We start from the raw sequence: 22,773 nt of genomic DNA on the forward strand, positions 1-22,773 counted from the left end.
CACATTGCTATTTCTTAATATTTTTATTGGATAAATGCAAATACTCTTAACCTTTCAGGGTACCAAAAAACTTGACTGGTTGTCACTGCTTTACTTTGTGGAATTGTATTGCTATAGAGCAGTATTTCCCTAATTCAGCTCTCAAAATACTCCTAACTAGTTGGTTACTCTGAATAACCCAATCATATGGGATAATAACAATACGGAATACTTTATAAACCGTCTTATGCAATGTTTTCTCAAAGATTTATTTTCCCTAGGTAGGCACATATGCAGTACGAGTGTATATGTAACTTTTGCAAAACTTCACCAACTGGTTCAGGTGCTGTATGGTCCACTCATCACCATTATTTAAAGTCACTGAACAGAAGGGGTTGATGTAGTGAATTCCAAACAGACATCGCTTGGGTGGGGAGCATAAGGTTTAATATGGGACCTACAAATAATTTCTTAATTCCATAAAGGAAACAAACAGTAAAGAGGAGAGAGTTGTTCAGTAGCAAGGTAGAAAAAGCAGAGACTGATTTCTGGCTATATCCAGATATTTTATTTACATCACACAGGATCAAAACGATTCTGTACATAAGTTTTCAATACTACTTAAGACATCTCAACATTTTCAATATCAATATAGTTTTTGACTGTACAACACTTTAATGTAATTATTCACTCCATTGGCTGAGTGGAGGAGTGTGGCTGCTTCTTGCAACATTAAGTCTTTTCTTATACAGAGGAGGTAGGCATATACTTAAGGACATTTGTCCCTCAAGGTTGATATTTATATACATTGCAGTAAAAGATATAACTGAAAGCCTAGCCAAATCATTTACATTTTGTTTCAAAAACAATCAAACCATTCAGCTCAAGAAAAGAAACATTCAAGTAGATCCTTACGGACGTAGGCATTGTCCCTTTAAATATTCAAAAAAGAGAAAACAGAAGGCTGCCTTTGGCTGCCATTTAGGGTTTCTCTACATTCCTTGGCCTGCAGCTCAGATTCTGTTGCTTCAGCATGCCTTGCCCTTCCAGCTGGCAGGGTAACCAGCGTCATTCCAGCAAACAGTGACATACTGTGGTCCTGTGCTCCCTGAGAATGCAGAGTTAAGGTTTCTTTGTTAGAGGAGCTATGTGCTGTTCTGTTCCTGGACACCTCTGCAGTTGTTGACATGGCGAGTTGTGATCCTGCACAACTTGTGTCAGCAGCTGGGTGGTGAGGTTCCATGGCCCTGTTCTCACTTCCTGGCTCTGCCCCCTGCGAGGGGGAATCCATGGCAAGTTCAGCATGAGGCTTTTTGGTGGGCATGAACTCAGATGTACCCAGTAAAGGGGAGAATTGTAAAGGTTCTACCACCCTCTCTCTTTCAGCCATAGGGAAGGTGTTGGTAAACAGATCCTCCTCCGGGCCACACGATGACATAGTTTCACATGGCAGGCTTCCAGAGGTTAACTTAACTCTGTTCAGAGCTTCAAATTGCCTTAGAATCTGACAAATGACATAAATCACAAACATGAAAGATCAAGTTACTTCTAGCAGTATCTAAATATCAGTCTTACTGCCTATAGAGACAATACAATATTTAGATTAAACATAAGGTACCCCAGCATAGAGCAGAGATAAGACAAGGCCCTATGTCCAGTGTATTGCCATTCCACTTAACCCCTTCTCTGAAAGACGAGACAGGAGCTTGGTCCTTCTGTCCATTCATTAAATGACATGCTAGTTAAAGGGGTATTAGTAAACGAATAAGGCAGTTTAAAAAAAGAATCACCTTATGTGAAAGTAAGGTGTGGTCAGATTTAATCTCTTATTTTCTTTCCCTTAGTCTCTCCAGACCATTCCAGGTGTGTGGATTATGCACGCCTACTAGCAGATGGAACATAAGAACATAAGTATTGCCCCTGCCAGGTGAGACCAGGGGTCCAACATGCCCGGCAGTCCGCTCCTGCGGCGGCCTCCCAGATCCATGACCTGTTAGTGATCCTAACCTAAAACGCTCATACCCTATTTGCTTAATGTCCTGTAAAGTAACCCTCTATCTGTACCCTGCAATCCCTTTCGCTTCCAGGAAGTCATCCAGTCCCTTTTTGAACCCCAATATTGTACTTTGTTCTATCACCTCACTTGGAAGCGCGTTCCAGGTGTCCACCACCCTCTGAGTGAAGAAGAACTTCCTTGCATTCATTTTGAATCTGTCTCCTCTCAGTTTTTCTGAATGACCTCTTGTTTTTGTTGTCCCCGCTAGTCTAAAGAATCTGTCCCTCTCCACCTTCTCTATGCCTTTCATGATTTTATAAGTCTCTATCATGTCCCCTCTCAGTCTCCGCTTTTCCAGGGTAAAGAGCCCCAGCTTGTCCAACCTTTCGGCATATGAAAGGTTCTCCATTCCCTTTATCATCCTTGTTGCTCTCCTCTGGACCCTCTCAAGAATCGCCATGTCCACAGCCAGTCAACATTTCCATTGTAAGGCAACCAGAAATTTAACCCCCATAATCCAGGGAATAAATTGGTAGATGACTAAAGCAAAGACAGTGCCCAATAAACAATTATGAACTCAAATAAACATCAAAGTTTGAAATCTGTGCTTGGTAGTTCTTGGTGAAGACAGACTTTATTCTGGATGCCTGGAGGGTTGTGGGATGGGCTGAAGAGACTAAATGAAGGAAAACTAGCTAGTTAATATCTAAGGCCCCCTTTTATCAAGTCATGGTAGAAAAATTTATTCCATTTTTACTATCACTCTCTCCCATCATACCTGTGCCAGGAAACTTGGTTCCAGGAGCACCAGTGCCGAGACCGGTGGCATGTCAAAAGTGCGTCGGGCATTGGCGCGCCGACATCTGCCCACAGGACGAATGTGTGCCGCCGGTTCTGCCGCTTTTATGCCTTACTGTTAGCTCACATTCCCACTGGGGGGGATGTGGAGGGGGGAACCCCACCACCACACTGAAAACTCCCTAACAGCAAGAGAATGGAAGTTTTCAGCCCCCCAGAATGCTAACGGTAAGGCATGAAAGCGGTGGAACCGGCAGCGCACACTCGTTCTGTGTGCAGATGTCGGTGCACAATTATTGGCACGCCAATGTCCGGTGCGCTTTCGTCGGTGTACCATTGACACCACCTACTATTCCTTTCTGTACAATAAATGAACTGTATTTCTCGCTTATTCCATTTTCCCTTTTTGATATAACATAAGAACATAAGCAATGCCTCTGCTGGGTCAGACCTGAGGTCCATCATGCCCAGCAGTCCGCTCACGCGGCGGCCCAACAGGTCCAGGACCTGTGCAGTAATCCTCTATTTATACCCCTCAATCCCCTTTTCCAGCAGGAAATTGTCCAATCCTTTCTTAAACCCCTGTACTGTACTCTGCCCTATTACGCCCTCTGGAAGCACATTCCAGGTGTCCACCACTCGTTGGGTAAAGAAGAACTTCCTAGCATTCGTTTTAAATCTGTCCCCTTTCAACTTTTCCAAGTGTCCTCTTGTTCTTTTATTTTTCGAAAGTTTGAAGAATCTGTCCTTCTCTACTCTCTCTATGCCCTTCATGATCTTATAAGTCTCTATCATATCCCCTCTAAGTCTCCTCTTCTCCAGGGAAAAGAGACCCAGTTTCTCCAATCTCTCAGCATATGAGAGGTTTTCCATCCCATTTATCAAGCGTGTCGCTCTCCTCTGAACCCTCTCGAGTAACGCCATATCCTTCCTAAGGTACGGAGACCAATATTGGACGCAGTATTCCAGATGCGGGTGCACCATCGCCCGATACAATGGCAGGATAACTTCTTTCGTCCTTGTTGCAATACCCTTCTTGATTATGCCTAGCATTCTATTTGCTTTCTTAGCGGCTGCTGCGCACTGTGCCGTCGGCTTCATTGTCATGTCCACCATTACCCCCAAGTCCCTTTCTTGGTTACTCTCATTCAATAATATCCCTCCCATCGTATAGTTGTACCTCGGGTTTCTGTTTCTAACATGCAATACTTTACATTTCTCAACGTTGAACTTCATCTGCCATCTCGCCGCCCATTCCCCCAATTTGTTCAAGTCCCTTTGCAATTCTTCGCATTCCTCTTTAGTCCCAGCTCCGCTAAATAGTTTTGTATTGTCCGCAAATTTTATTATCTCACACTTCGTGCCTGTTTCTAGATCATTTATGAATATATTAAATAGCAGTGGCCCGAGCACTGAGCCCTGCGGAACACCACTCGTGACCCTCATCCAGTCCGAGTAGTGGCCCTTCACCCCTACCCTCTGTTTCCTACCCGCCAACCAGTTTCTGATCCATCTATGTACGTCTCCATCCACTCCATGGTTCTTCAGTTTCCGGAGTAGACGTTCGTGAGGCACCTTGTCAAAGGCTTTTTGGAAATCAAGGTATATGATGTCTATGGGGTCTCCTCTGTCCATCCGTTTGTTAATTCCTTCGAAGAAGTGCAATAAGTTCGTTAGGCACGATCTCCCCCTGCAGAAACCATGTTGGGTTGTTATCAAAAGTTCGTTTCTTTCCAAATGTTCATCGATGTGTTCTTTAATCAGTGCTTCCGCCAGTTTCCCCGGAACCGAGGTCAAACTCACTGGTCTGTAGTTTCCCGGGTCACCTCTTGATCCATTTTTAAAGATGGGCGTGACATTGGCTATCTTCCAATCCTCCGGGATCACGCCTGTTTTCAAGGATAGGTTGCAAATTTGCTGCAGTAGTTCCGCTATCTCCTCCTTTAATTCCTTCAGAACTCTGGGATGGATTCCGTCCGGACCCGGGGATTTGTCAGTTTTAAGTTTTTCTATCTGCCTGTGTACATCATCAAGGCTCACTTCCATGGATGTTAATTTTTCTGCTTGATTTCCATTGAAGATTTGTTCAGGTTCCGGTATGTTGGTTGTGTCTTCGTTTGTAAATACAGACGAGAAGAACATGTTGAGTCTTTCTGCGACTTCTTTCTCCTCCTTCACCGCTCCCTTCCTGTCTCCTTCGTCCAGCGGTCCCACCTCCTCCCTAGCTGGCTGTTTCCCTTTAACATATCTGAAGAACGGTTTGAAATTTCGTGCCTCCCTGGCTAGCCTCTCTTCATACTCTCTTTTGGCTTTTCGAACCACACGGTGACATTCTTTTTGATACTTCCTGTGCTCCTTCTGGTTCCCTTCAGTTTTGTCCTTTTTCCATTTCCTGAATGAATTTTTCTTATTGCCTATCGCTTCCTTCACTATTTTAGTCATCCATACTGGGTCTTTTGTTCGACCCTTTTTGCACCCCTTTCTGAATCTGGGGATGTGCAGATTTTGTGCCTCGCTCACCGTGTCTTTGAAAAAAGACCAGGCATGTTCTACTGTTTGCCATTTTTTGGAAGTGTTCCTAAGTTTCTTCCTTACCATTTCCCTCATTGCTTCATAGTTTCCTTTCCTGAAGTTGAAAGATGTCGCTATGGTTCTCTTTCCGTTCGGTATGCCTACTTCAACCTTGAACTTGATCATATTATGATCGCTGTTTCCCAACGGTCCCACTACTTCCACTTCCTTTGCAGGCCCCCTTAGTCCATTTAGGATTAAATCCAGAGTGGCATTTCCTCTCGTCGGTTCTCTAACAAGCTGCTCCATGAAGCAATCTTGTATAGCCTCCAGGAATTCTGTCTCCCTAGCGCATCTTGAGCTTCCAAGACTCCAGTCTATCCCAGGGTAGTTGAAATCTCCCATAACAACTGTGTAACCGCTTTTGCATTCTCGCTTCATCTCGGCATCCATTTCTTTATCGCTATCTCCGGTTTGCCCGGGTGGACGATAGTATAGGCCCATCTTTGAAGATCTATTGAAGATGTCACAGGTATTGTAAACAGCCTAGATGGCTTACTAGTAGGCAGTAGAAAACAAACTTGAAACATTGTAAAAACACAACCAAGGGGTATTCCAGCACCAACACCTCCCCTTCATCTTGACAGTTGGTAAGAGGGTCCATGCACTCACCTTTGTTGCTTTGTTCGCTACTGGCCCTGGGCTCCCCTGGTTGAGCTGCTGCAAACGTGTCTTGATCACCATAAACATCTGGTCAGGTGATAAAAGATCAGCACACATGAGGGATGAGATGGCGCATAAGACTCTCTGGGGGGATAAAGGGATAATCCTTCTGATTAAGGAGAAATTAGGTTCTTACCTGCTAATTTACTTTCTTTTAGATTCTCCAGACCGGTATAGGAAATCTTACAAGTGGGTATATATCTCATCATGACCAGCAGGTGAAGACAAACAAAACTGTGGAGCAGTACATAAGAGGTACCTTCCCTTATTCCTATCAGTCTGCTAAATAACCAAGCAGAACTAAGAATTTGAAACAAAAATAAACAATACTCCAAACAGGAGTAATAACTAACATATCCAAATGCTGTTGGAAAATGCAGAGGAGAAATGCCAGAAAGAAAATGTCCTCACAGCTCGCCAGCCAAGCCACAGCCCCTGTTCTCAATTCTCCCCAGCCCTAGAAAAATACTAGAACCCGCAGCAAAAACCAAAAGCTGCCCGCGCAACAGCCATAATAACATGACAATAGACAGGGTAGGGTCCTATACTGGTCTGGAGAAGCTAAATGAAAGTAAATTAGCACTTAAGAACCTAATTTCTCCTTCTTTAGCACTCTCCAGACCGGTATAGGAAATCTTACAAGCGGGACGTATCAAAGCAGTCCCCATCATGGGTGGGACCCCCGAAGGGCCGACACCAGAACACTCTCAACCAACACCGCGTCCCAACGCGCCTGAACGTCTACCCGGTAGTGTCTGACAAATGAATGCAAGGAAGACCAATCCGCAGCCTTACAAATGTCCACTGGAGGCACAAGCAAATACTCAGCCCAAGAAGCTGCTTGACTCCCAGTGGAATGAACCTTAAGAAATTCTGGAACAGGCTTCTTCTTCAGAAGATAAGCGGAAGCAACAGTCTCCTTGGGAGGACCACTGCCTGATTGACATGAAAAGGAGAAACTACCTTTGGCAGAAAAGAAGGAACAAGCCTCAAGACCATCCGCTCCCTAGAAAACTCCAAGAAGGGAGCCCTACAAGAGAAAGCTTGCGGCTCAGAAACACTTCTAGCTGAAGTAATGGCCACTAAGAAGACCGATTTAAGGAAGGTGCACTAGCATTGACAGAACCAGATTCAGATCCCAAGATGGAACAGAGGGTCGTACGGGAGGCGAGCAATTTGGCCACCTGCAAGAAGCGAATCACATTAGGAAAGGCAGTCAAACGCTGACCTTTCAACAACCCACGAAAGGCTGACAAGGCCGCAAGCTGAACCCAGAGAAAAGATCAAGCCAGGTCCATCAGGGGCTGACCCCAAGCCTGCACTATCAACTGAAAGGCCACGGGGCTGAGACACCACTCTCCGGAATCCAGCATGTGACGACTGAGGAAGTCCGCCTGAACATTCTCTACTCCGGCTATGTGGGAGGCCGAGATATCCTGAAAGTGGGACTCTGCCCAGACCATGAGCAGAGCCACCTCCTGCGCTGAGTGCTCTTGGTGCCTCCTTGACAATTGAGGTATGCCACTGCCGTGGCATTGTCCGACAGAACTCTGACTGACTTGCCCGACTAGAAGGTGCGGAAGGCTAACAGCTCCAGACGGACGGCTCTGGTCTCCAACATATTGATCGACCAGGACACCTCCCCTGTGGACAAGGTGCCCTGAGCTAAGTGACCTAGACACTGAGCTCCCCAACAGAGGAGACTGGCATCCGTGGGAAGCACCATCCATTGTGGTTGATCCAGACTCGTCCCCTGTACAAGATGAGAGGTCTGGAGCCACCAACGAAGACTGCAGCGCACCAAGCCTCGCAGAGGAACAGGAAGATCCAAATTGTGCCTCTGGGGCGACCACCTCCGGAGCAGAGCAAACTGAAGAGGATGCATGAAGGCCCGCGCCCACCTTACTACATCTAGGGATGTCACCATCAACCCCAAGACATGGAGGAAATCCTGTGCATGAGGGCACCAGGACGCCATAAGGAGACGAATCCGAGATTGCAATTTTCTTACCTGGGCCTTTGGAAGGAAGACCTTCTGCAAGGAGATGTCGAACAGAACCCCAAGGTACTCCAGATGCTGAGATGGGACCAACCAACTCTTGGAAATGTTGACCACCCATCCCAGCGACTGCAGAAACTCCACCACCCAAGCTCTCCTGCAACGACTTCACCCGAATCAACCAGTTGTCCAGGTAGGGATGCTCCAGAATGCCCTCTAAACGCAAGGCTGCCGCGATGACCACCATCATCTTGGAGAACATCCGGGTAGCCGTGTCCAGGTCAAAGGGAAGCACACAGAACTGATAGTGCTGACCCAAGATCGCAAAGCGAAGGAAGCGTTGATGGGAGGCCCGAATGGGAACATGCAAGTAGGTCTCCGTCAGATCGCGAGAAGACAGGAACTCCACCGGCTGAACTACCAGAATGACAGACTGCAGTGATTCCATGCGAAAACAGGGAATTCTGAGAGCCCTGTTGACCCCTTTTAAATCTAGGATGGGCCGAAAGGTCCCCTCCTTCTTGAACCATTAGTAAATCGAATACCTGCCGGTGTCGCACTCCTAAGAGGGGGCACTGGAACAACTGCTTTGAGATCTAGCAAGCATTGAAAGGTCTGGCAAAAGGCCTGCTTCTTCCATGCCACCTGACACAGAGAGGCTAGAAAATGATCTAGCAGAGAGCGGGCAAACTCCAGAGCATAATGATCCCGCACCACCTCCAGGACCCACTGATCGGATGTGATCTTGGCCCACTTGGGAAAAAATTTGCGCAGCCAGGCCAAGGGTGCCAGCAAAGAGTCATTGTGCAGGACAGGCAGTGGGAGAAATGGTGGAGGGATTCCCAGCCCCCCCGAAATGACTGCATGCACTGATAAAACCAACCCCAAGAAAACCCCAAAGCCTGGAAAGTAGCACCCCACACCCAGGGCAATACTTGCGGAACTGCCTTAGACGCTCACGGTCAGTGCCACCCCGAGACGCCGGGCAGGCACCGTCCTCAGACAGGCAGGGCACCTTAGAGTCAGTCAGAGTCTGAACCAACTTATCTAAGTCCTCTCCAAACAAAAAAGACCCTCAAAAGAGAAATTTGGTAAGCTTAGCTTTGGACGCAGCATCCGCCGACCAAGCACGAAGACACAAGGCACGTCGCGCAGCCAATCCAAAAGCCATAGGCTTGGCCGACGTCCGCACCAAGTCATAGAGAGCATCTGAGAGCAACGAGGCAGCCATCGCAATCTTTGCCATCTCCTGATCCACTAAGGACCAGTCATCAGACTCACGATCCAAGACACGCTCAGCCCACATAAACATTGCGTGAGTTACCAGCCCCCACAAATAGCCACCTGGACTCCCAAGGCAGAGACATCAAAATTCTGCTTAAGAATGGTCTCCAACTTACGCTCCTCAGAGCAGAACCGCCCTCAACAGGCACGGAATGCCGCTTAGCAAATACTGAGACCACCGCGTCCACCAGTGGTGACTTTAAAGTAGCCCTATCCCCCTCCGGAATGGGATACAAATGAGCCATGGCATGTGCTAACCAAAATGGCACCTCCAGCGAATTCCTCTGCGCCAGTACAATATCCCGAATTTCCTGATGCATAGGAAAAGAGCGAGAAACAGTACGGATCCCCCTAAGAAGAGGGTCCCCCCCAAACGCAGAGTCTCCGGTGGCACTTCTTCAAAACCCAGCACCGATGAGACCTACTGAATCAGGTCTGGTAGCTCATCCCTCTGAAAAAGGCGCACCACGGATGCCTCTTCACTGGAAAGCGGGAAACCCGCCGCCAGCTGCCGTCCCCTCGAGAGGATCCTGGAATTCCTCAAAAGGGTTCAGATCCTCATCCAGGCCGACACGCTCCTCTGACCACCAATCCTCATCCCAAGCCACCCTCGGGCGCTTGGACGAGGGAGAGGGGACGCCAAAGGAGAAGAGTGAGGCAAAGCCACAGGGGGTGCGGAGGAATGTCCCTGGGTGCACGTGGGACCCCCCAGCCGCCTGAAAATAGGCTTTGCACAATGCAAAAATTAAGTCAGGGAAAACCCCCCCGGGGTCCCAAGGGACTAGGGGGAACGTCACCTGAGGTTGCAGACAAAATGGAGGGGCCAGACTGAGAAAATGGCAAAGTTCCCGCCAAAAACAACCCCTCTAGGGCTTGTAGCGGCTGGGAAGCCTGAACTGTCCCAGCCGCTAAAGCAGGCAAGCTGGCATCAGCTGTTAAAAAATCAGCTGAGAGGGAGTCCTGAGCTGAACCGGCAGATAGGGAATCCTTTTTACCCTTACTGTCGGTGGCTGAGGAAAACCCTCCATGGGCGTTGGGGGAAAACCTGGCTTCCCCACTGCTTCCAGCCGACTCACAAGGCACTAGCGGCGGGGAGCTCTGTGCGCCTGCAGTCCCTGCCAACAGAGCTCCACTACCGCTCCGACCTGTACGCCGTTGCACAGGCCGACAGCGAGTGCCTCGCTTCTGGAACACAATGAGCACTTTTCCCCCTGTGAAGTGCTCATTGCTCCATACGTGACCTAGCTAAAACAAAATTGACGGTTAGTAAAAAAAATGCAATAAAATACAGCAAAGTTAAAAGGGAAAGCAACCCTGCAGACTGGCACTACCTCAGGATTTTTTTTTTTTTATAATATGTGTCAAAGTCTAAAGACTAAACAGTTTGCAGCTCTACACTCTCGAGGAACGCAGGGAGAGGGGAGACATGATTGAGACGTTTAAATACATCACCGGACGTATAGAAGTGGAAGATAACATTTTCCTTCTCAGAGGCCCCTCAACCACAAGGGGGCACCCGCTCAAACTCAAGGGCGGAAAATTTCACGGCGACACCAGGAAGTATTTCTTCACGGAGCGAGTGATTGATCAATGGAACAAGCTTCCAGTACAGGTAATCGAGGCCAGCAGCGTGCCAGATTTTAAGAATAAATGGGACGCCCATGTGGGATCCCTAAGTGGATCAGGGTAGAACATTGGCTAATATTAAGGGGAGGGTCTATAGAGTGGGCAGACTTGATGGGCCTTGGCCCTTTTCTGCCGTCATCTTTCTATGTTTCTTTCTATGTTTCTAAAGTCGGTCCTCGAGGGCCGCAATCCAGTTGGGTTTTCAGGATTTCTCCAATGAATATGTATTGAAAACAGTGCATGCAAATAGATCTCATGCATATTCATTGGGGAAATCTTGAAAACCTGACTGGATTGCGGCCTTTGAGGACCGACTGACACCAATATGCCTTGCTTGAATTAGGGGGTATGGCTTACTGCTGAGGCTCCTCTAAAAATATGTGGGGAGGTGGAGGAAATGGGGGGAGGGACCCAGCACAAGACCCGCCGGGTTTGACACCCCCGAGGTCGTACAGACCTCCAAACAGGGCCCACCCAAGCTCAATCTAGCCAAAAACGGGGACTAGAATCCCTAAACAAATTCCAACAACCCTACCAAGGGAGATGGTTACAGCTCACTCACACCTGTTGGAGACTGAAAGAAGACTGATAGGAATAGGGGAAGGTACCTCTTATGTACTATTCCACAGTTTTGTTTCAGTCTCCACCTGCTGGTCATGATGAGATATATACCCGCTTGTAAGATTTCCTATACCTGTCTGGAGAGTGCTAAAGAATGTGTCTTTTGCACAGTTCTGCCTCACTTAAACCAACACTTGCAAACACAGTAACCAAACGTTTGGATAAATCTTCAAAACAAGAGGCTCACACAAGGATAACACATAAAAATGCTCATTTATCAGTGATCTATTAACGCAACCTAAATATTCCTCCTAGTGAAAAATGACAACTTTAATGCACAGACAGGATACAACTGTTACATCCTCTGATCCCCAAGCAACTTAGGAGTTCTGCTCATAGCCTGCTTTGCAACTGCAGGCATTTTTCATCCTCAAACAGAATTATATGTCTGGTCTTGACATTATTAGACAGATGTTTGACTGCTGAGCTGGAAATCAATGCATGCATATGTGCCTGGTTGAAAGCACCAGAATTCTCTCTGGTTTTCAGGATATCCACAATGAATATGTATGAGATAGATTTGCATGCACTGCCTCCTTGAAATGCAAATCTATCTTATGCATATTTATTGTAGATATCCTGTGGCTCTTGAGGACCGGAATTGCCTACCCCTGGTCTAGACATTGCAGTGACAGCCAAACAAGTCTCACCATTTGGACACAGATCCTTTCATCGCTGAGCGAATGGTTCAAAAGCTCTAGCACGGCTTCACAGTTCAGCAGGGCACACCTGGGAAGGACAAAGAGCTCATGTGATAAAATAAACTTTCCTTATGTTAGCAATTATAGTGTGTTCCACTATTCACGAGGGTACAGTCCCCCCCCAAAAGCTGCCCGAACCATGAAAATGTGAAAAGCGATAGGCTGTTCCTATGGGAAACACAGGGTTAGGTTCTTTCTTCCATTTTTGTCAAGCCATTAAAAAATACCATATACTGCATGCAATGTATGTATTTGCAGTAACATTAAAGTACTAAGTTACTAAAAGAAAACATACACAGAAAGCCATCAACAAGAATCCTACATTTGGTGGAGCTACAGGAGATGGAGAGGTTTGCACTTTCTGTATAGCAGGAGACAGGCTAGAAAAATTAGGGATTAAGCACACAGATCTTAATTGGTTTGAAGCTTACAAGGTACATTTCAATAACACACTCTACTCCTTTCTCAATTGATTCTGGGATACCGCAAAGGTTCTTTTCTATCACTTATCCTTTTCAACTTGTTCTTAGCCCCATTATTGACACTAGAATAATCATTAGGATTCACACTATTCGTCTAGGCAGATGACATTCAAATACAGTGCTCCCCCGCAAATTCACAGCCCCGGTCATTCGCGGTATTTTTTGAACACGAAGAGGAGGCAGGAGAGGGCAGCTGGAGCGCCAGCGAGTGAAAGAAATCACTTGTGGTGCTCCGACCGCCTCTTCCTATACTAAAGTCGGACCTCACCAATCAGGAGCTACATGTCAAAGCAGCTGATTGGTGAGGTCCAACTTAATACAGGAAGAGGCGATCGGAGCATACAGTGAGTGATTTCCCTTATTCGCCGGCGCTCCGGCTGCCCTCTCGTCTCCCCTGCTTAAAAACCGTATTCATGGTTTTTCGACATTCGCGGGGGTTCCTGCAACGGAACCCCCACGAATATCGGAGGAGTACTGTACTAAATACATTAGATCAGTGTCTCTCAAACTTTTTTTTTTTTTTTAGGTCCAACACACTAAACAGAGCAAATGTTTTTCATGGCACATTATAATTGCAATTATAAAATTGCAAAACCAACAAAAAAAAATTTAATCTGAAGGTTATTAATTTAACGTTCTTTAAGCTATGTATGGGTAATTGTAACAATGGTGAAACTAAACAAGATAAAACTGCTAATCAATACGATAGATGTGCTTGTTTTTGAGTGCAAATTAACTCAAAATGTGGCTCAATATGCATTTCATCATACACCATCTGCAATTGTTTTCTTTTTTTCTATTTAATTTCTGTCAGAGCTGAAAATCCAAGTTTGCAAAGATAAGAAGATCCAAGCCTTGATTGCTTTATTGCTCAAATTAGGATAACTAGTGCATAAAAAATCAAAATAGAACTTAAATGACTTGCCCTTAGTTTTCAGTGAAGAGGGTAAAGCATGTAAAGCCAAGTGCATCTTACCCCTTCACAAAATGTTGTATTTCCTCTCGGTTGAGGAAGACGGTGTCTCCCTTGGTTATTATCTTCACCAGGTTAATCTCTTGCAGACAGTCATTCAGATTGATAGCTTCCACTCTGCAACACAAATTGTTCTTCTATAACAGAGGAAAGCAGTGCTCTAATGCAGACCTGGCAAACAGCACAAGCAGAAGCTTCCACCAAGGCTCCTTTTAGGCCGCATAGCTCTTGCGATATACTGAGCTCAGAAACTGAGGTCATTGTGGATAAGGATTTTAGGATCCCCCTGTTGCCAGTCTTCATTTGGCGTAGGGATTTTTCTGTCATTTTTAGCTGTTGCATAGGAAAGCAGGAACTTTTCTCGGTTTATCATAGCCTGCCATAGCACATAACCTACTGACAGACTAGGCTAGAAAAGGAGAACTGAATGGGAGAGCCAGCATGTGCTCACAGGCCATGCAGCAGCATCCCCCCCCCCTTACAGGTTTCTATTGCCCAGGAAACCCTGCACAGGGACAGAATGTTGCAACTTAGAGGTAAACACCACCAAGAGTTCAACAGGACACAAACCCATGAAAGCAAAGCAGACAAGGAAACGAGTGGGAACGGACAATGAGCAATCCATGGGAGCCAGCAGGATAAAACAAAGGGCTCCTTTTACTAAGCTGCAACAGCGTTTTTAGCGCACGCTAAACCCGCGCTACGTGGCTAGAACTAACGCCAGCTCAAAGCTGACGTTAAGGTCTAGCATGTGCGGCAATTTGGCACGTGCTAAAACCACTATCGCAGCTTAGTAAAAGGAGCCCAAAGCTTATTTCAGTCCAGGATATACGACACAGCCAAACCGCCCGCATCAGGGCTCACTGTATTTGGGACTTCAACGACTATAACATCGCATGGGAATGATGAAATATAAATCCCCAAAAACAAGCAAGAGGTCACGAAAACCACGGGGATTTATACATTACATTACATTAGTGGCTTCTATTCCGCCTGTACCTTGCAGTTGACATTTCCAGGAAGTTACAATTTGGGGGGACGCTTAGGGGATTACAGTTTAGGGGAGGTTAAATAGAGGAGGTTGCGCATGATGAAAAATGCTTTCATCATTCCCATGCAATGTTATATTCGTTGAAGTCCCAAATACAGTGAGCCCTGATGCAGGCGGTTTGGCTGTGCCGTATATCCTGGACTGAAATAAACAAGCTTTCTTTTATCCTGCTGGCTCCCGTGGATTGCTCATTGTCCGTTCCCATTTGCTTCCTTGTCTGCAACTTAGAGGTATAAACCAATTTACTGCTATTGCTGCCTAAATACTTCTGTTGGATCTCAGATTGGTCAGCCAGATGAGGCAAATTTATGTTTTGTTTTGGGTTTTTTTTGGGGGGGAGGGGAGCATTGGAAGATAGATCCTTGAAGGGGCCATGAAGAGAGGATGGATAGGAGGAAAAGACCCCACTGGTAGAGGGGAAGAACAGGAAAGAACACATAAGAGAAGCAGGGGGGTGGGGGAGGGGACCATTAAAAGACTGGATATTGGAGGAGAAGAGTAAGTAGAAGGGCTCATAAGGAGAGATGAAGGAGCATATCTGGAAGCAGAGGCCCCGAGAACTGGGGACCCCTCTCGCAGGGTCTTGCTATGTTTATATCGGATAGACTATTCCCATTCTGTAGGGGGGTTTTTAATCCTTCTGTATAAAGACAAATCAGCAACTTAAAAATCGGACTTGACTTTTTCCCTTTTTAAGCCTCTGAAAGGACATTTCTACCAAAATGAAATATTTAACTTACACACCAGCCATGTTTTTAAAAAAATTATCTTTAGTGCAACTCTTGTATAGTTGTGGGACCAAAGCCCTAAACTACTTGGTAAATATTATGATGGATTACCAATCTGCATCTATCGGGGACCCTGGCACAATACATCATCTTTAACTATAACATGCAGGTTGCCAGTGCTACTTCTCACCTCTCTGCTGCATCGCTTGCCTCTCTGCTGGTTCCAGACTGGCTGTCACTGCCACACTTGCTGCAGGACCCCGATGTCCTGCTGAGGTCACAGGTCTCCTGTGATGAGTTCTGGGAGCTGTGGCCACTGTCATTCTCCTCCCACCCTCCTCCTGCTAACCCTGGCTGGTAAGGACTCCCTTAAAGGGGAAACAAAGAATGTGGTGAAAGAAGTTAGCTTAGCAGGGTATTAAAAAATAAAATAAAATTGGATAACTTCCTAAAAGAGAAGTCCATAAGCCGTTGTGGGGAAATCTACTGCTTATTCCTATGTTAAGCAGCATAAAATATGTTTACTCTTTGGGATCTTGTCAGGTACTTGTGACTTGAGTTGTCCACTATTGGAAACAAGACACTGGGCTTGATGGACCTGTGGTTTGTCCACTCTTATTCTCTTCTATATAGGATTTAAGCTTTCCTCCAATAGCTGGTGGACAATTGGATTGCTTGGCTCAAACTACTTAAAAATACATGTAGCAGTATTTCAACCTGTATGAATGCGACAATATTCTAGTCTGCAAAGCATAGTAACAAGCAGCAACATATTCAAGACTTCGATAAACCTCTCGTGCTGTGGGTTGACAGAGGTGGCATTTCGCTTGGCATCTGACAGCTGTTACCAGTCAATGGAATTGTCACTGGCTGGTAGACCTCTTCCCGAGGTTTATTACTAAGGGAGTTGGGAGGCGCAGCATTGGACATGACCTCCGCTGTCTTCTTTATGGTGGAAAGCAGAGATTCACTAACAGAACCTAAGAGGAAACCAAAGGAGGGAAAAAGGGAAGAGTAAGTTATAACAGCTTAAAAGTTGTCCCGTATTTACCAACAGAGTCAACCCAGTGGGAAACACTTACTGTGGCTAAACTGCTCTTGAGTATAACCAAAGCCTTGTAGAGTCGCAGACAGAGTGGGCTGAGATCCCATCCCTTGAAGCAAGAGAAAAACAAACTGCGTCCGTTGAACAAGAAAAGGCTGAAACTTCATTCAAAAGGAAAAAGCAAAGTGCAGTGGCCGAGAATCAATATCTGGACGCTTACTTAAACCAGTCTGCTGCTTTTGTTAGTACAATGCTTCACAATGATTTCTGATAGCAGTAAACATGACATATTGAGGTCTTACTCCAGATACCCTGGCTCAGGAGTGAGGCTCATTACTGTCATTTTAGATTGTAAACTCTTTGAGTAGGGACCGTCTCTTGCATGTTTGTTGGACAGTGCTTTAGAAATAATACACAGTAGTAGTACTATGTACACAATACAGTAGAATCCCAGTTAACCAGAACGCAACCAAACGGCACTCTCAATCAACTGGCAAAAAAAAAAAACATCAGCTCCCACGTTCCTGACCTAATCCCCCCAGGGCCTTTTCCCTGCTGCGTCACTTCCGACGCGGCCGAGGAAAGGTCCTGCTGGGACTGGCCTCAAGCAGCCTGTTTACAGCGCTGCCTCTGCTGTTTTGGGAGAGCCGCAGGTAAGAGAAACTGGCTCTACAGGGGGAGGGGGAGGTCTATTGGAGGCCAGACCTGTGCAGAGGGAGGGAGGGAAAGGACAGAAAGAGACCCAGACCAGAAAGGAGGGTGGGAAGGGTGGAAGAGATGGGATATAGTATTAATTAGGCCTATTTTTAATAGTAGCTTTCAAGCAACCAGAAACTACATTTATCCGGCATCTACCAAACCCCATGGGTGCCGGTTAAGTGAGAGTCTTCTGTATTAGTTCATTTAAGTGTCTGTGCTTAGCAAACAGAATTAAGACTGCTTATACTGTTTATAAAGATCCATGCACTCACATGTCCTTTTACATGCTAAATGCGGAGCTACCTGTTCTATTCCTATGGGTAGGACCTGGGATCTCATGCCTGAGGGGCAGAGCATTAAGCCATATGATCATGTGCATCGGCTGCTTTAAGAGCACTGAACTTATATGATCATTTAGACTGGTATATAAATGTATTTTAGAGAATTATTTTTTTTCTATTACTGTTTTGGGCTATTATCTTGTTATCCACTTTGAATCTTATAGAATCTAGTGGGCTATAAATCCAGATATTAAATCTCTCTGGGCCAGACTGGTAGTTTTTATTAATATTACCTGTTTGTGGTAGGGTTCTGGAAGTTGGAGTCAAAGACTGTGATATTAAGGCATCAGAAAATAAAGCACTTGCCAGGTCCTAGGCAAAACAGAGTTCTGAATGAAGGACCATGAGAAACAATACAGAAACAAGCATACGGCTCTTACAGGATATCGACTGCACTACTTGGCAAAGGAGGGCTCACACTGTTTGAGTGCTAATGCAAGGTGAATTACACATTCAGGTACAGAAGTATTTCCCTGTCCCCAGAGAGCCCATGGTCTGTTTGTGAGGCAATAGAGAGAGTTAGGCGACTTGCCTGAGGCCACAAGGCATGTCAGTGGGATTCAAACCCTCCTCTCTCCTTAACTACTAGACCAGTGGTCCCCGACCCTGTCCTGGAGGACCCCCAGGCCAATCGGGTTTTCAGGATAGCCCTAATGAATATGCATGGAGCAGATTTGCATGCCTGTCACTTCCATTATATGCAAATCTCTCTCATGCATATTCATTAGGGCTATCCTGAAAACCCGATTGGCCTGGGGGTCCTCCAGGACAGGATTGGGAACCACTGTACTAGACTATTCCTCCACTCCAGCAATTGGTTCAGATATGGAGGTAAAGCAAGAACTACTGGAAGCTGCATTGGGAACTGAAGCCTAGTTTCATTCTCGGACCAGAAATGACCTTGAGTCGCTCACTGGAAAATTCACATTTCTCCTCTCAAATCCCATCATGTCTCAGCTGATACTAGTAACTCTTGAGCCACAGCTCTGTCAGTAAAGCTCTACTGTGGTCCTTTGTGCAAAGCTTAAACCTGAGGATTTACCTGCGCAGTCGATCGAACTTTCTGATATAGGCTGCTCCCATGTAAAGGGTCTGGAGGGCCGCTGAAAACTAGACAAAAGGAGAATGCCCTCAGCAGAAGCCAAACTTACACGGCAAATTCATAAAAGAGAAATGGATCTGGAACTGTCTCATTCACTCAGCCCACTTCCAACTACTTTCCCATGATCACTGAAATAACTTGGTACTAGGATCAAAGACCACAAAACATTGCTCATATCGTAAACATTGTTGCAGTATATGTTACAGTTGGAAGCACAGAAGGAGGATAAGGAAGTATCTCTAGTCCACCTTCACAGATTTCACAGTCCTGTTGGAGGTCCTCACCGCACAGCTTTAATTATAAATCCAGTGACTGCATTACCGGCCAATAAGTATTCTTCTCAAGCAGCAGAAATGTCTCCTCTGCTGTTCAGAACAGGATCAGATCCGGGCTCAGACTTACCTGCAGCTTCCTGAATAAAGGTGACATTCCGTCTGAGTTCCAGTATAAAGTGTAGTGAGCCATGCGCACACATGTAGAGCAGAATCTTCAACACCTGGCGATGGGGAAAACTGCATTGTAACTAGGTATCAAATGCTGTCTCAGCACACTATCATGGTGGGAGTGGGGAGCAGGCAGTGGCCATCTCTACAAAGTTTGTTTTTACTACAGCATTGGAGTACTTCTGTTGTCCAAGTCCATTTCTGATCAATTACTGCCTTATCCCTCATGCTTATATTCTGAAGTTATCATTAAAACTAACAATTAAACCCCCACCAAACTGGAGAACAAATAGTCATACCACTGGTTTCGTTTCAAAAGCCTGGAGTGCCCCCGACAAACATACACATATCCACTCTCACACGGTGCCACATGGTCAGTTAAGCCCAGCCATTTTGTTACCAGCAATGTCCAGTCCTGACAGATCCCTTTCCTGCTACTCACTAATGAGACTAATGACCATCTGGAAGTTACCTTTAGCTTGACATGACAGGACTTATTCTGTAGTCGGTTCAGCAGATACTCCAGAAGACACCGACTGCTCCCCTCAGACTCCTGAGATATTTCTGAACAGATGCTTGATTAGGAAAACGTCCATGCTCATTGTTAAAGGGGAAAATTCTCCCTAATAATCAGCAGCTCTAGACTTCTAACCCCCCCAGGAAGTGTCCAAACTGAAAATCACAGCATCGAAATACAGATTCATCCAAGTGTTGTGTATCCCAGTCTATACCAATTCAGGTTACCTAGAACCAGACTGACTCTTAATACATAGAACTTAACTTATATCTCAGTTTCAGATGTAAATTCCTCACATAACTAAATACAGCTCTCCTAATCCATGGAGAAACAAAGTGAATCCTGACTAAAATACTGGGCCTACTACAATTTATCAGCAGCAGGTCAGAATAATTACATTAATAATGGCCTTATCTGTTTATTTATTCATTCCATTTTCTATACTGCTCTCCCAGGGGAACTCAGGACAGTTTAATTTATTCAGGTACTCAAGCATTTTTCCCTATCTGTCCTGGCGGGCTCACAAATTTTGTACCTGGGGCAATGGGGGGGATTAAGTGACTTTGCCCAGGGTCACAAGGAGCAGCGTGGGTTTGAACCCACTACCTCAGGGTGCTGAGGCTGTAGCTTTAACCACTGCACCACACTCTCCCCCAAGCTGTCAAGCGGTATATAAGAAGCAATGAATCCAATCGTGCAACATATGCCATTTTGAAAAGCTTTGTGATGGTTGCTCTCTCTAGTGAGCTGACATGTCCTGGCATTTGTTCTGCATTGCTGAAACCAAATTTCCTAAATAAAAAGGATACTAGCAATATCTTGAAAGAGATACCCAGGACATGGCACCTCATCGTCAGATGTTCCTTTCATCAGGGTGGGGAGCTGAAAAGAGAAACATTAACTAGTAGGTAGCAGGGAGCCGAGTTAGATTTCTCCCACAGCCGCTTTGCAGTCTTTGGTTTAGCATAAACTTGATTCCTCTAGGAAGGTGTGATGATCTAAACAGGTCCCTCATTAAAAGGGAAGAAGCAGATCACTTTGGCAAAATGAATGCAGCCTTGTTAAGCCTTAGAGCAGAACCCTTCACCCAAACTGCCGATACCTTATCTGAGAACTGCTATGCCTCTCTGCCTATGTGAAACAAGGGGTGAAAGTTTAGAGATTTCATGTTGACTCTGTACCTGTTTCAGGGCTACTGTTAAGTAAATGGGTCCCAAGATACCATATATATTCGAATATAAACCCACCCGAATATTTATTTAATTCGTTTTCTATCCCATTGTTCCTAAAGAGCTCAGAACAGCTTACAGGTTAAACATACATATTATATAGTTGACAGGTTACAATTTGGCATAATTACAAACAAGATTACAATACAAGGTTGTATCCTAACTCGATACATATTAGGGATTTAATTCAAATAAATATAGTTTCCAGGTTACAATTTGCCATAGTTATCTTAACAGTGCATGGTTTTTTTCAATACAAGTTTTTATCCTAATGTGACACATATTGGGGGTCTAGTACCAATATATATCTCTGGAATGCATTGAGATAACCTTCCCCCCACCCAAAAAAAGGAGGAAAAAAGGTTGACTCGAATATAAACCAGGGGGGAGGTGTCATATTCAAGTACTGTGAAAGGCTCTGCACACAGGCCCTCCCTCCCCTGCCAGGCTCTGCACCCTGTCCCCTCTGCCTTACTGCCCTATCAAGCTCTGAACCCTGACCCCCTCCCTCCTGATGCCTTGCAGGCCTCTACTGAGTCTTTCCATATGACCTGGGGTCCACCAGTGGCTGGAACAGGAAGGATCCTTCAGGCCTGATGTTCCAGCTGACTAACAATTCTCACCTCCCTCCTGCTTCCTCGATTGTAAAAATGGTACCTTTTTAAAATCTCTGGTCAAGCAGTGAGCTGGGGGAGAAGCAATTTCCTACGCTTCTGCCCCATGCAGAGCCACTATCTAAATGGCTGCTGCAAGTTTTCACGGCAACTGTGAGTCCACAGGAACTCTCAAGGTTGGTGTGAGAGCTTGTGGCAGCTATTCAAATATCAGCTCTGCATGGGGAAGGAGCATAGGAAGATTGCTCTTGCCTCAGTTCACTACTTAACCACCAGGGATTTTAAAAAGGTACCATTTTTAAATTCAGGGAGGTGAAAATTGTTAAAAGTTGGCCGGCAAGAGCTGTCCCAGCCCACTGCTGGACCACCAGGTCTGATGGCAGGCCCGGTGGAAGCCTGCAACAGGTCCAGGGGGGGAGGGGGGGAGGCGCCAACCCAAATAAAAACCGAGACCCTCATTTTTGCACTTAATGTTTACACCATCCCCTGTCATGTACATAAATGCAAGCCCTGTTTATCTTGACTCCTGCAGATATGGTCTATGCAAATTAAGCTGACGCTTGCAGCATAGCACTTAGGCACCACACTAAAAGTTACACCTATAATTTGAGCACCAAGATTATAGGTAAAGTGCCTTTCACGTGTTTTAGCCACACAAATGTAGTTAGTTAAAAGGTGCCAGATAAACATTTTGACCGTCAACCTCCATAAACACTGAAGGAGTTTAAAGCCTTAACAATCAGGCTTCCTATCTCGTTTTCACTCCTCAGCCTTTGGCTAAGATCAAGTGTAAATTCCAGTATGTAATATGTAAAGGCTCTGCTTTCGAACTATTCTGATCGAGTGCCAAACGCCTCAATTACATTCAGATGCTACCAAGAAGTGTAAGCTCTTCTGAGCAGGCACCGTCTGTTGTATGTTAAAATGTTCAGCGCTTTAGAAATAATAAGTAGGAATCCAAGAGAATGACTTTCAGACATTTCAACACTAAGACCCTGACTCCCCCCACCCCCCATCCCTAAGACCCTGACCCCCCCCACCCCCCATCCCTAAGACCCTGACCCCCCAACCCCCTAAGACCCTAACCCCCCAAACCCCCCCATCCCTAAGACCCTGACCCCTCCCCCAACCCCTTCTCTGACCACAGAGCCTCGACATCCCCCTCTTGAAGGGCGGAGGAATGGCCAAGTGGTTAGAGCAGTTGCGAGTTCGATTCTCATCGCCCCCGTCTAGCCAGTCAGACCTTCTGCAGGAAAGCCAGCCTGTCCATCAGCGCGGCCATTCTGCGCGCGCCCCATCCTTAGTTTGGCG

The 22,773-nt window shown here is 45.9% G+C and overlaps 1 protein-coding gene across 3 annotated transcripts; it reads right to left on the minus strand.

Annotated features, from left to right (window-relative positions):
• Window positions 1–264: 264 nt before the first annotated feature.
• On the minus strand, window positions 265–22,773 carry TEPSIN (TEPSIN adaptor related protein complex 4 accessory protein). Of its 3 annotated transcripts, none has more exons than XM_033961369.1 (13): window positions 22,605–22,724; window positions 20,429–20,501; window positions 19,575–19,666; window positions 19,062–19,155; window positions 18,600–18,667; window positions 17,791–17,869; window positions 16,555–16,626; window positions 16,264–16,452; window positions 15,663–15,840; window positions 13,697–13,810; window positions 12,188–12,266; window positions 5,957–6,091; window positions 335–1,483 (listed from the first exon to the last, which is right to left on the minus strand). In XM_033961369.1, the coding sequence occupies exons 1-13, from the start codon at window positions 22,680–22,682 to the stop codon at window positions 914–916; spliced, it is 1,821 nt and encodes a 606-aa protein (XP_033817260.1). In that variant the 5' UTR covers window positions 22,683–22,724; the 3' UTR covers window positions 335–913. The 3 variants fall into 3 exon arrangements, with proteins under 3 accessions (XP_033817263.1, XP_033817260.1, XP_033817262.1); XM_033961371.1 differs by having other exon boundaries at window positions 358–1,483; window positions 22,706–22,773; XM_033961372.1 differs by lacking the exon at window positions 5,957–6,091 and having other exon boundaries at window positions 265–1,483.

The sequence above is a fragment of the Geotrypetes seraphini genome, chromosome 10 (assembly GCF_902459505.1).
Source record: "Geotrypetes seraphini chromosome 10, aGeoSer1.1, whole genome shotgun sequence".
Classification (NCBI taxonomy): Eukaryota; Metazoa; Chordata; class Amphibia; order Gymnophiona; family Dermophiidae; genus Geotrypetes; species Geotrypetes seraphini.

Bases quoted from the DNA above. Each gene is read 5' to 3' on its own strand.
- TEPSIN (XM_033961369.1), bottom strand. From the start codon at position 22,682: ATGAGAATCGAACTCGCAACTGCTCTAACCACTTGGCCATTCCTCCGC. The intron at 15,841-16,263 runs GTTTATCGAAGT...TTCCCCTTTAAG, and splicing joins GTCAACCCACAGCACGAGAG to GGAGTCCTTACCAGCCAGGG. The intron at 6,092-12,187 runs GTGAGACTTGTT...TTATCCCCCCAG, and splicing joins AAAGGATCTGTGTCCAAATG to AGAGTCTTATGCGCCATCTC.